The sequence below is a fragment of the Chelonoidis abingdonii genome, chromosome 2 (assembly GCF_003597395.2).
Source record: "Chelonoidis abingdonii isolate Lonesome George chromosome 2, CheloAbing_2.0, whole genome shotgun sequence".
In the NCBI taxonomy this organism is placed as follows: Eukaryota; Metazoa; Chordata; order Testudines; family Testudinidae; genus Chelonoidis; species Chelonoidis abingdonii.
In genome coordinates, this window is record NC_133770.1 from 252,790,353 (window position 1) to 252,804,224 (window position 13,872).

At 41.0% G+C, this 13,872-nt stretch overlaps 1 protein-coding gene across 3 annotated transcripts in view; it reads left to right on the forward strand.

Moving 5' to 3' along the window:
• Positions 1-13,872, forward strand: part of WWP1 (WW domain containing E3 ubiquitin protein ligase 1) — a 161,174-nt gene that overhangs the window by 32,788 nt on the left and 114,514 nt on the right. For all 3 annotated transcript variants that reach the window (XM_032786385.2, XM_032786365.2, XM_032786375.2), the window contains exon 2: positions 13,751-13,841. In XM_032786385.2, the coding sequence (XP_032642276.1) occupies positions 13,772-13,841 (70 nt within the window). In that variant the 5' untranslated portion in view covers positions 13,751-13,771. The remainder of the gene's footprint in view (positions 1-13,750; positions 13,842-13,872) is intronic.

Below are 13,872 nucleotides of genomic sequence, written 5' to 3' on the forward strand. Positions count from 1 at the left end.
CCATCTACCAGGAAGCGAGCAGACAAGAAGTGTTATGTGCCTGCCAAGGACATGGAGTTCTTAGTCTCTTATCCATTGTAGTCAGTGCAGTCGACGAAAGATGATGACAACTCCATATGACAAGGCCTGGAAGAGACAAGACTTCTTTGGTCTCAAGGCATATTCTTCAGGTATGCACCATTTTTGAATAGATAACTACAAGGTACTTTTATCCAAATATGATCATATGAACTATTTCAAATTAAATGAATTCACTCAATCTCTCCCAGATAAAAAAGAGAAGTTCCAAGTACTAGTGACAGAAGGACAACTCCTGGTATGCATGATGCTACAATCCTCTCTGGATGCTGGGGATACAGTGGCCCGGTCCATTGCGACTTCTACGGTAATGAGACGAGTCTCATGACTTCACCTCTCAACGTTGCCCAGGAGGTGCAGACTACTGTGGAAGATCTCCCATTTGAAAGGTCTACACTTTTTGCTGAGCACATTGATTAATCCCTTCATTCGTTAAAGGATTCCAGAGCGACTTTCTATTCACTTGTCATCTATACACCAACACCAAAGAGAAGACAGGGTAGATATCAATCTATTCCGAGATCCTGCCCTCCACATTTCATTCCTTAACAGCATTATGATACACAACGTAGGCGACAGTGACCTCCTCCCAAATGCAGACAGACATCAGCAAAGGTGGTTATGCCCCACCCATCTACCTCCAAACAACAATTTTGAAAATTTGATTGAGTCCCCGAGATGCCTCGTCCCGTCCAGATGCTGTAGCCACTTGAATTAATCCATCAGTTCGGTGACTCTTGGACTTCATTCTGCCCGATATGGCAGATCACCTCTGACAAGTGGGTACTGGAAATCATCAGCAATGGGGTTTTGATTTCAGCTGGTATTTTATTGCTTAACAGTGTGATTAAATCATGATTTTTTTTAGTTAATCTCATGAGTTAACTGATTAATCGACAGCTCTAATAAACCATATTATGCGACTGGGAGCCGTAGAGCAGGTTCCATTCCAACAAAGAAGGAAATGCTTTTATTCCCACTATTTTCTAATCCAAAAGAGATTTCCATCCACCACACTTATCTTAGACTTGAGGAACCTCAACAAGTTTGTCAAACTACAGCAGTTCAAGATGGTCACACTATCAACAATAACCCCAGAACTGGAACAGAGGGACTGGTTCTCAGCCCTCAAGCTCCAAGATGTGTACTTTCATATTACCATACATCCTTCCCAAAAGAGGTTCCTCAGATTTATTCTGAAGTTCAGCCATTATCAATGCAAAGTACTACTCTTTGGCTTCTTTATGGCAACAAGAGTATTTTTCCGAAGTCCTGGCAGTGGTGCTGCAAACAAGGGCTTATAATATTCCCATATCTAGATGACTGCTTCATCAGAGCTCTATCCAGAGTTGATAAGTTCCAAGCCATAATAAAAAGTGGGTATTCACCCATGAAAGCTTATGCTCCAGTAAGTCTGTTAGTTTATAAGGTGCCACAGGACTCTTTAAAAGCAGCAAAGAATCCTGTGGTACCTTATAGACTAACAGACGTTTCGGAGCATGAGCTTTCGTGGATGGGCAATACCCTACTTCGTCGGATGGATGTAGTGATTTCCAGGGGCAGGTTATATATGCAAGCAAGCTTAGATAACGAGGTTTAGTTCAATCAGGGAGGATGAGGCCCTGTTCAGCAGTTGAGGTGTGAACCAGGGAGGAGAAACTGGTTTTGTAGTTAGCAAGCCATTCACAGTCTTTGTTTAATCCTGAGCTGATGGTGTCAAATTTGCGGGATGAACTGAAGCTCAGCAGTTTCTCTTTGAAGCTGGTCCTGAAATTTTTTTGCTGCAGGATGGCCACCTTATTATCTGTTGTTGTGTGGCCACGGAGGAAGTGTTTCTCTACAGGTTTTTGTATAGCCATCTAATATTCTGATTTGTGTCCATTTATCCTTTTCCGTTGAGACTGTCCGTTTGGCCGATGTACATAGCAGAGGGCATTGCTGGCATATTGATGGGTTATATTCATTGGTGGACGTGCAGGTGAATGAATGGTGATGTGTGGCTGATCTGGTTAGGTCCTGTAATGGTGTCGCTGGTTGTAGATTGTGGGCAGAGTTGATCCGAGGTTGTTGCAGGGTTTGGTTCCTGAGCTAGATTACTATGGTGCGGTTTTATGGCCAACCTGAACAATGCTTCCTCAGCTCTCGTCCACTCACACACTTCTCTACCTACCCTACATTGATGACATCTTCATCACCTGGACCCCTGGGAAGGAGACTCTTGCAAAAAATCCCCATGATTTCGAGAGCTTCACCCCACCATCAACCTCAGCCTGTGACATCTAACCGGGAGGTCCACTTCTAGACACCACGGTGCAATAAGTGATGGTACCTTAACCCACCCTATACGAACCTACCGACCACTATGCCTACCTTCATGCCTCCAGCTTCCATCCTGGGCATCACATGATCCATTGTCTACAGCCAGCCTGAGGTACAACCACATCTGCCTCTAACCCCTCAGACAGAGACCACACCTACAAAATCTCCACAAGCATTCTCAAACTACAATACCCGCACGAGGAATAAGGAAACAGATCAATAGAGCCAGACCTGTACCAGAAGCCTGCTACTGCAAGACAAACCCAAGAAGGAAACCAATAGGACTCCAGGAGATCACATACGTCCCAGCTAAAAACCCCCCCACGCCTCATCAGGTATCTACACCATCTGGATAATGATCTTACACTTTCACAGGCTTGGATGGCAAGCAGTCCTCGCCACAGACAACCTGCCAACCTGAAGCATATCTTCCAGTAACTGCACACCGCACCATATAACTCTAGCTGAGGAACCAATCCATGCAACAACCTCGATGTCAACTCTGCCCACATCTTACACCAGCGACACATTACAGGACTACCAGATCAGCCACACCATTACAGGTTCATTCACGGCCGTCCCACCATGTATATACGTCGTCACTATGCCAGCAATGCCCTCTGCTATGTACATCGGCCAAACTGGACAGTCTCTACGGAAAAGGATAAATGGACACAAGTCAGTATTAGGAATGGCATATACAAAAACTTGTAGGAGACCTTTCAATGCCTGGCCACACTATGCAGACCTTAAGGTGGCCATCCTGCAGCAAAAAAATTTCAGGACCAACTTCAAAGAGAAACTGCTGAGCTCCAGTTCATCTGCAAATTTGACACCTCAGCTCAGGATTAACAAAGACTGTGAATGGCTGGCCAACTACAAAACCAGTTTCTCCTCTCTGGTTTCACACCTAACTGCTAGAACAGGGCCTCATCCTCCCTGACTTGAACTAACCTCGTTATCTCTAGCTGCTTCTTGCTTGCATTATATACCTGCCTGCGAATTTCCACTACATGCATCTGACGAAGTGAGTATTCACCCATGAAAGCTCATGCTCCAAAACATCTGTTGTCTATAGGTGCCACGGAAACTAGTCAAGATAGTTAAGTCCCAGGCAGACTGCAAAGATTACCAAAGATCTTCAAACCTAGATGAATGAGCAGCAAATGGCAGTGAAATTCATGTTGATAAATGCAAAGTAATGCACATTGGAAAACATATTCCAACTATACATATGAAATGATGGGTCTAATTAGCTGTTACCTCTGAGAAAGATTTGGAGCTATTGTGGATAGTTCTCTGAAAACTAAACTCAATGTGCAGTGGCAGTCAAAAAGCAAACAATGTTGGAATCATTAAGAAAGGATAGTATATAAGAAGAAATATCATTGCCTGTATCTTAATCCATGTTATGCCCATCTTACATTACTGTCTGCAGATGTGGTCACCCCATCTCAAAAAAGTATATTGCGAAAACTTTGGAAAAAGGAACAAAAATGTTTAAGGTATGGACGGCTTAATAGGGGAGAAATTAAGAGGAGGAGATTAATAAACTGGGACTTTTCATCTTGGAAAGAGGCGACTAAGAGGATATGATTGGCGTCTATAAAATCATGAATGTGTGGAAAAAGGAAATAGAAAGTGTTGTTTATTCCGTCTCATAAGGAGAACCAGAGTTTCACAAATAAATTAATAGGCAGCAGGTTTAAACAACAAGGAAGTATTTCTTGCACAATGCACAGTCATCCTGTGGGAACTTGCCAGAGGATGTTGTGAAGGCCAAGACTATAACAGGGTTTCAGAAAAAGACTATAATTAATGGAAGATAGGTCCATCAATGGCTATTAGCCTGGTGGATAGGGCTGGTGTTCCTGGCCTATGTTTGCCAGAAGCTGGGAATGCGTGGCAGGGAATGGATCACTTTGTAATTACCTGTCTGTTCATTCCCTATGGGACATCTGGCTTTGGCCGCTGTCAGAAGACAGGATACTGGGCTAGATGGATCTTTGGTCTGACAAGTATGGCCATTCTTGTATCTTATGAAGTGAATGGTTGTTTTAACTGCAGGGATAGGAAATGTTGATGAAAGGAACATATGGGAATTGGAAAAAAAACAAAACAAACTCTCCTTAAGATTGTATGGGATATGAAAATCTAGATGGGTAACTTCTTGGATTCTTGCTCCAAATTAGTTCTGACCCTGCTTGCTTGTTGCCTTGGAAGCCTGATGCTTTCTCCCTGGAGCAGGCAAGAGACAGCAGATTTTGCATGCCAAAATCCAAAGCGGGAGTCTTTCTTGAGTCTGAATCCAAAATAGTCCACTGTAGTTTATGCAGTGAGAGAACATTCCTGATTCTGTCAAACATTCACCACTCCCGACTCCTCCTCCCCCCCCATTTCTGTTTTTTTATTTCCAGTGGCTGTTCCAAGAAAATAGGACAACCTGCCTGTGAGCACTAGCTAAAAGCTCTTTCTTGTCAATTTTCAGAAGTAGCCGCGTGGTAGTCTGTATCTGCAAAAGAACAGGAGTACTTGTGACACCTTAGAGAAAACACATGTCTATGAGCTAAGCTCTTTTGGGCTACAGCCCACTTCATCGGATGCATGCAGTGGAAAATACAGTAGGAACGACACACACCCACTCTCTCTCTCTCTCTCTCTCTCTCTCTCTCTCTCTCTCACACCACACACACACACACACACACACACACACCACACACACAACACACAACACACACCACACACCACACCCACACACAAAAGAGTGATCAGTTAAGGTGAGCTATTACCAGCAGGAGAGAAAACAACTTTTTGTAGTGGTAATCAAAATGGTCCATTTGCAGCAGTTCACAAGAAGTTGTGAGGAAAAGTGTGTGTGGGGGGGGGAGGGGGGCGCGACTAAATATGGGGAAATAGTTTTACTTTGTGTAATGACCCATCCCCTCCCAGTCTTTAGTCAAGCCTATTTTAATGGTGTCCATTTTGCAAATTAATTCCAGTTCAGCCGTCTCTCGTTGGAGTCTGTTTTTGAAGTTTTTTTGTTGTAATATTGCAACTTTAAGTCTGTTTAATCGAGTAAACAGAGCTAAAAGTTGCAATATTACAACAAAAAAACTTCAAAAACAGACTCCAACGAGAGACGGCTGAACTGGAATTAATTTGCAAAATGGACACCATTAAATTAGGCTTGACTGAAGACTGGGAGGGGATGGGTCATTACACAAAGTAAAACTATTTCCCCATATTTATTCGCGCCCCCTCCCCCACACACACTGTTCCTCACAACTTCTTGTTAACTGCTGCGAATGGACCATTTTGATTATCATTACAAAAAGTTGTTTTCCCTCCTGCTGGTAATAGCTCACCTTAACTGATCTCTCTTGTTAGAGTATGTATGGTAACACCCAGTGTTTCATATTTTTTGTGTGTGTGTGTGTATATATATATGTCTATCTTCCTACTGTATTTTCCACTGCATGCATATGATGAAGTGGGCTGTAGCCCAAAAAAGCTTATGCTCAAATAAATTTGTTAGTCTCTAAGGTGCCACAAGTACTCCTGTTTTTTCTTGTCAGAAACCAAGCTGTTGTGGAGAGGTCTCCCAAGTTGAAACAAAGTACCTGAGTCTAAGTGGTCATCTGAGACCAGATGCTCCTCCTCATAGCATCAGTTTTGACCATTTGCAACAAAATTGAGAACCCTATTGTTCTAGGTCAATGTGGAGATTTTAGGATAAAACCTTTTTCTTCTGAGCTGTACTAGCACTTTTGTTACCAGAGGACTTGGAGGAAAGGCATAAAGAGTTCTCCTTCACCAGTGGCTAGAGAAGGCATCCCTTGCTCATATGATCAGTTATCAGAGCCATAAACAAAAGACCAACAGACCCCTTTGTATGTTGCTGGTGAACTGGGCTAGTGGTCACTCCTGGAGAAAGATGTGGTCTGTGCCTCACTGATCTAAAGATCTAACTGATGAAAATATATCATAAGTTGGCCAAGTCTTTCTCTTATTGTTCTTTCTGGCCAGGTACGTGGTAAGTAGAAATGTCATGTGGGACAGATGATTCTGGACAGAAAAGACAGTACTTGGAGCCATGGTGCTTGTTTAAAGAAAACATGGTGGCCTGATGTCTGTCTGAACTACAGTCACTCTTCAGGATGTTAGGGCTCTGAAAGTTTTTGATACCTATAGCACTGCCAGGGAATGGTAATCTGAATTGGGCTAGTTACAAGGGTATAGGATACTTCCTTTGCATGTGCACTGGATTATGTGCTGCTGATTATGGAGAAATCAAGTTTGAATCCTTCGTTGTTTCAGGATGACTGGCCCCTTTAAGTAAAGCAGGTCTGGCATCCCTGTGCCAGAACAAGGGCTCCAAGTTTGGCTAATTAAATGGGTGGGGCAACACCTGGGGCTATAAAGGATGAGGGAGAATTAGAGAGGGGAGAGGTCTCAGGCTGGAGGGGGTGAAAGCAGGAAATTAGCAGAGTTAATTGCCTGGTGATTTCCCAGATAGAGCTGAGGGCCAGAGTGGGCTGAAGGCAGAAGCAGTAAAAGGGTTTACTCACTGATATCTCCATGCTGGAAAGCTGGAACCAGAAGAACATAAGGCTGAGGGCCAGGGAACAGTAGTAGGGCCTACCTGCTGGCCAGTCTGAGATGAGAAATTAATAGAACAGGGAGAGTAATGAATACTCCTGTGATGAGAATGAATTTCCAGCAGAGAGGCGGGGTGGAGTTATGGCTGGGAAGAGTGTGGTTGAACTCCAGCAGGAAGAGCTGGGGTACTGTTCTGGGAGAAGGATGGGAGAGAATCAAAGAAAAGACCAGGTGTAGTGAAAGATCCTTTAGTGTGGTATGTTACATCAATGGATTAGATGTCATGGATTTTTAAGGACTATATCCATGGAGGTTATAAATGGATTGTTTTGGGGACTTTTGTTACTTAATGTTTGTGCTACATTTTTTGTAATAAATCAGCCTCAGGGAGGAGTATTATTGAGGGAATAAAGCTTTTTTGTGGTGTCGTTAGGGGTTTGAGAGGGGGAAAGTAGGACAGCATCACCTTGGGCATTAGGGTACCCAGCCATGAGGGGGCGTTTGGAGATGAGAGGGAATTGTGTTCTCATAAAATATTGGACACGTCCAGTGTCGTTAAAAGTTGGATGGAAGAAATTTGAAAGTTCATCACTATCCTGTGCATTGTCCCCTGGATTGCTGTGTCAGAGACCACAGGGAGAAAATGACCATGTATTGCTTCCACTGGGATTCAGTCCGAGATTGTCTCATGTAGAGATGTACTGTGAATACAGCTGTGGCCACAGGCCCAAGATTCCTATTCAGTCCAGGAGAAATACTGACGCTCAGACCCCTGGTTACCCCCAAGCTGCTGCGAAGGGAGAGTATGTTGAGATTTGATTAGGATGCTGTTTCTGGACCTTATTTACATGCTTAACTACTATGAAGAGGGCATTGGGGAAAGAGACCTGTCCTGGCTTCTGTTAGGATGTGGGGTAGGAGGAGGAAAATAAGTTTTTTACTACTCTATTCAGTCCCCATCCTCATCTGTTGTCAGTCAAAGCTATAAGCAGCAGGGCCATTCGGATGGTACTGTCTGCAGACTCAGGAAAACACTGTTATTGTATATTGTATGTACCTATAAAGGTTAGGTACTTTAAATTTAAAAGTTTGCACAAATTGATATTTAGGCCCACTTCACCAGCTGAATTCCTACTTACAAGATGATTCTTCAAGACATTAATTTCATGACTGATTTTCTGGCTCTCCTGCTAGTAGTTAACTTTTATTAATTACCCCTTTAGATCTGAAAACTTACTTCTAAATCTTCCAGACTTTTTTTGTGTCATGTTGAGTCCTGGACAGTTGTATTCAAGATTATTTTAAATATAATTACTATTTTTATTATTGGTAATTCTCATAGCTAAGGTTCCCCAGGTGTTTCTGTTAAGAAGGGACATTTTCGAATGCTTATAAATTTCCCAGTTTTATCTTTTCAGTTGAAAATTGGTATGATTACTTTGGAGTCAAAGCATGATTTTTTTCATAAAATGTCATCAAATAGTTGATCCATTATTTGTTAGCATGGAAGGAGTGAAAATAGTGCAGTTTTTCTGGGTGTGTGTGTGTGAGAAGACTTAGCACCTTAGGTAGAGACAGAAAAGTGGCAGCAACTTAGAATCTTACTTGATTTAATTACATGTTATATATTTTTTTAAAACTTCATGGCATGTACACTGGCTTATATCTGATAAAATTCTCTGTATTTTATTAGTAATGCACGTGCATTCAAATATAAACTGAGATGATGTGTGCAGATACATGATGATGAAGAGTAGGGTTCAGAAAGAGTTCTGGCTCTTTACATGGTATAGATCAGGGGTAGGCAACCTATGGCGCGTGTGCCGAAGGCGGCACATGAGTTGATTTTCAGTGGCACAGTGCACCAATCCGGAGGGCTCTGCATTTTAATTTGATTTTAAATGAAATTTCTTAAACATCTTAAAAGCCTTATTTACTTTACATACAACAATAGTTTAGTTATATATTATAGACTTCTAGAAAGAGACCTTCTAAAAACGTTAAAATGTATTACTGGCATGTGAAACCTTATATTAGGGTGAATAAATGAAGACTCGGCACAGCACTTCTGAAAGGTTGCAGACCACTGGTATAGATGAAGGTGGATATGGCTTCTTTACATACAGTGGATGAACATACATTTGGAGGAAGCACAGCCTTTCACAACATGTCATAGAACAATTGCGGTAAATGAGGCAGGTGCACAGTGGGTTTAAAATGTTTTTTATGTAAGTTCATTTTTTGTTTTAAAAGTAAACCTGTTTAATTTTACATTGGAAAATTATTTACTATAACAGGATAGGCTGAGGCCTAAACTAACTATAATATATGCAAATAATTTAAATTTAAAAAAACCTGTCATCAGTAACTCCCGCCATCAAATTTGAATGAGTTAAAAGGTGCAGCTTTTTTAATTATATAGACCAGAGGTGTGGGGACATTTAATCTAAGATCAATTCAATCTTTTATAAATGTCACAATATATTGTACTAGTTACATTGTTTTCAGTCTTGTAGTGGAAAATTTAGTGTCCATGGACTAAAAAGCACTTGCCTGTTTTAAAACTTTTAGAATAACTTTATTCTTTTTACATTTTTGATTAAAGGTTTTCAGCATGCGTAGATCATATCTGCCCCACAAGCAGTCTCCAGGAATTTAATTTGGTATGTCAGACTTAATTGTGTATACAAAATTGCTTGAGATTTGAGGGACAAAAACAGTGGTTAGGTGTTTGAAGCAGTAATTTCACTCATTCTCTCTCCCAATGTCTGCAGTATTTGTATTCCCAAAAGTCCACTGTATTCTTTGCTATAGAATTGTGTCCAGAATCTTGGCATTCATTTTTTAAAAAATGTCTAATCCTTATGGTTGCAAAGATAACCTTGAAAATGTGAACTGTGTGTAACTAATACCCATTTGAGTCTGTAAACAGCCTGAAACAATAGTTCTGAGAAGGGTGAATTGCCTAGGTCACCTCACACAAGGCTTTAGAGACTCCATGATTCTGCAGCAATGGTATATTTGGTATTTTTCCCAAGATAACACAGAATTCAGCATTTTTCTTGCACACTTCATTATTTCATTGCAGCAGTGTGCCCAGCACTTTGTTTTATCAAGGTGCCTGGAGCTGCTGCATACTCTGGAACTTCCTTCGCAAGGGGAAATTAATTGAATTGTCGTGAATTCTCTCTTCACTGTTCTGTAGAATAAGGCAAAGGTACATGCAGAGGGAGCAAGTGCTAGAGTACTGGAACCAGAAGTGCAGGCTGGGCAGGCAGGCTGCCTAGGGAATAGAGCAGCAGCTGAGGCTTGAGGCTTGCTTCCCTGGCATGTACGACGTAGGAGATGGAGATACTAAACTGAAGTGCCAGGTGAAAGTCATAACTTCTGATCCATGCTGAGTTGAGTCATCTAGAGAATGCAGTGGACAAAATATTTAATCAGAAATAGTTGCTGAAAGCCTTTGACAAATTGTGCATAAATTAATATTTAAACTGATCCATAGTATTGTGTGTTTGGGGGTGGGATGGCTAGAAAATGAAGAGTATTTCATAGAACTACAATAAATTAACAGTGCTGGAGAATTTAGGAGTTCTTACCATAGAATATAGAGTTGCTTGCCACAGAATTTGATCTCTCTGTCTTGCAGACTTCACAGGACCCTGTATATATCTTATCTCTTTGCTCCTATGTAAATGGCTTGCATGATGTTGTTGTTGTTGTTATACCTGTTCAGGTTACAAACAAACATAAATTAATTACATATGCTCATATCCAAGTTTTGGCAGTTACATTTTAAATTAGATATTTTCGTGACTAAACCCTAGGACATGGAGTCAGCTGTGTTCTTTTTCTGGCTCTTCTGCAGACAAGTTATTTGTCTTGTTTCCAGACACTACTGTAACATCTCGTCAGAGAGTAGGACCTCATTGTTTTAGGCACTGAACAAACTGCAAGAGACAGTCCCTGCACCAAAGTACTTACCATCTAAATAGAAAGAGACAGCCTAATTTCTTTCAACCTAACTTTGTTCTTTAAAAGGTCAATTGGCCTAGTGGATTGGGGGAAGAAGTACACATGTATCTTGACTTCAGAAGGGCTTTTGACATGGTCCCACATGGTCCTACATGACATTCTCAAACGAGGGAATCTTAGTCTAGTTCAAATTATTGTAAGGTGGGTGCATAAGTGGTGAACAAACATACTTAGAATAATTAAGAGTTAGCTGTCAAACTGGGCACATATATCAAGTGGAGTCCAGCAGGGACTAAATATTTTCATTAATTACTTGGATGATGGAGTGGAGAGTATGCTTATAACATTTGCAGATGACATGAGGTTGAGGAGTTGCAAGCACTTGGGGACAGAATTAGAATTTAGAATGGTCTTGATAAACTGAATAATTGGTATGAAATCAATATGGTGACATTCAGTAAAGACACCTGCAAAGTAAGGAAAGATGGAAAAATCACAAACACAGTGGGAAATGACTGGGCAGTAGTACTGCAGAAAAGGATCTTGGAAATTACTATAATGTAGCATAAATTGAAACAGCACAGCGGGGTGCTGTTGTGAAAATGGCAAGTGTCATTCTAGGATGTATTAACAAGATTGTTGTATGTAAGACATGGCATGTAATTGTTCCATTCTACTCAGCACTAGTGAAACCTCAGCTGGAGTAATGTGTCCAGTTTTGGATACCACACTTAAATATGTGGACAAATTAGTCAGAGTCCAGAGGAGAGCAACAAAAATGGTAAGAGTTTTAGAAAACTTAACCTCTGAGGAAAGGTTGAAAGAATTGGGCATGTTTCATCTATAGAAAAGAAGGTTGAGGGAAGGTTTAATAAGTCTTCAAATACATAAAAGGTTGATATAAAGAGGACGGGGATTAGTTGTTCTCCATGTCCACTGAGGGTTGGACAAGTAGTAGTCAGCTTAGTTTGCCACAGGGAAACTTTAGGATAGAAAGTATTTCCTAGTATCGAACTTTAAGGATAGATAAGCATTGCAACAAGTTACTTAGTCCTGGTCTACACTGGGTGGTGGGGCTCGATCTAAGTTTTGCAACTTCAGCTACGTGAATAACGTTGTCATGGTACAATTCCCCACTCTGAACCTTAGCGTCCAAAAGATGGGGTACCAGCATGAATTCCTCTAAGCTTAATTACCAGCTTAGAACCTGTAGCGCTGCCCATACTAGAATTCAGTGCTGTATTACTGGTCCCCGTCCAAAGACTTACCCAGGGACCTAAAGACGACTGCTGGATTCTTAACAAAGGATAGTAACTCTTCCCCCACATGGCTGTCCTAGGCTCCCTCTGTTCCTGAATCACTTGTGATCAAACTCCTTTGATCTAAAACTAAGGGAGAATGCACGTCCCTCTTCTCTCCCCTTCCGACTCTCGCCTGAGAAAAGGACAGTAATCGTATACCAGAGAGATAATTTAGCTTCTCTCCCTTCACCTCTCTTTTTCCCCAATTTCCTGTATCCAGACTACTGTCCTCTGGGGTCTCAACGCAAATATAAAATGAACAATCTTATTTTTTTTAACAAGAAACTTTAATTAAAGAGAGGATATGTATTAAATATTTTTGTTAATTCTTAGATGTGGAATATGTTATCATTGGGTTTTTTCAGCTATTAGATCACTGGGAAATCTTATCTTTATTAGTTATTTTTCATGAATTAGTGACTAAGACTTGTAACCTATCCACAAGACACATTGAATTCTTCCGCAGAATGCATCATTTGCCAAAATATAAGAACACATAATCCTAACTCACCTATCTATCTTATATTCATACATGTGTGAAGCTGAAAGAGCCTTGTTAATGAGAGATTGGAAGAGAAAGACTCGGGTGCGACTGTTAGGTCACTCTCAGAACCCAGAGAGAACAACAACCAAAAACTAACAGCACACACAAAAACTTCCTTCCCTCAAGATTTGAAAGTATCCTGTCCCCTGATTGGTCCTCTGGTCAGGTGACAGCCAGGCTTACCGAACTTGTTAACTCTTTACCGTCAAAAGAGATTTATTACAAATGTAGCTTAAGTTGACATACTTAGATCAACTTACTGTGGTATCTTTACGGTGAGTTGACTGCTGCCGCTCCCCCATCGACTCTGCCTGCACCTCTTGCAGCTCTAGAGTACAGGAGTCGATGGGAGAACTCTTGGGGGTTGATCTATTTTGTCAGATCTAGTCACGATAAATCGATTTCTGCTGGATCGATGACTGCCTGCCAATCTAGGGGGTAGCGTAGACATACCCTTGAAGGCTGTGAGATCCCTGTAATTGAAGGTTTTTAATAACACGTTGGATAAACACTTGGCAGGGATGTTGTAGGTAAATCCTGCCTTGGACAGAATTAGATGACCTTTTTGCAGTCTCTTCCAGCCCTGTGTTTTTCTATTATTCTATTAGTCTTCTACTTTACTTTCTCCATCTATAAAATGAAGGTAATACTTCCCTAATTCAGGTGGGTATTCTGAAGTGACTTCATTTAATATTTGTAAAGTGCTTTGAGGTCCTTAGCTAGAAGGCACAACAGAAATGTAAAACCATTACTTTAATTTGGTTATACAATAATGTATCATGTTCTGGTATACCTCAGTGACTGAAAGACACTCACTGTTTTAGTTTCTCAGTTTATTTTACTTCATACTTGTGGACAACATGTGAAGTTGGATATTTTTAAGTAAACTAAATGGGTACGTGTATAGACATATTTATCTTTTTCTTTTTTATAGGTTAAAACAGTAGCTTCTGACATGGCCACAGCCTCACCAAGATCTGATACCAGTAACAACCATAATGGAAGATTACAGATGCAAGTAACTAGTAAGTAATAATCTGTGTATTACATATATTA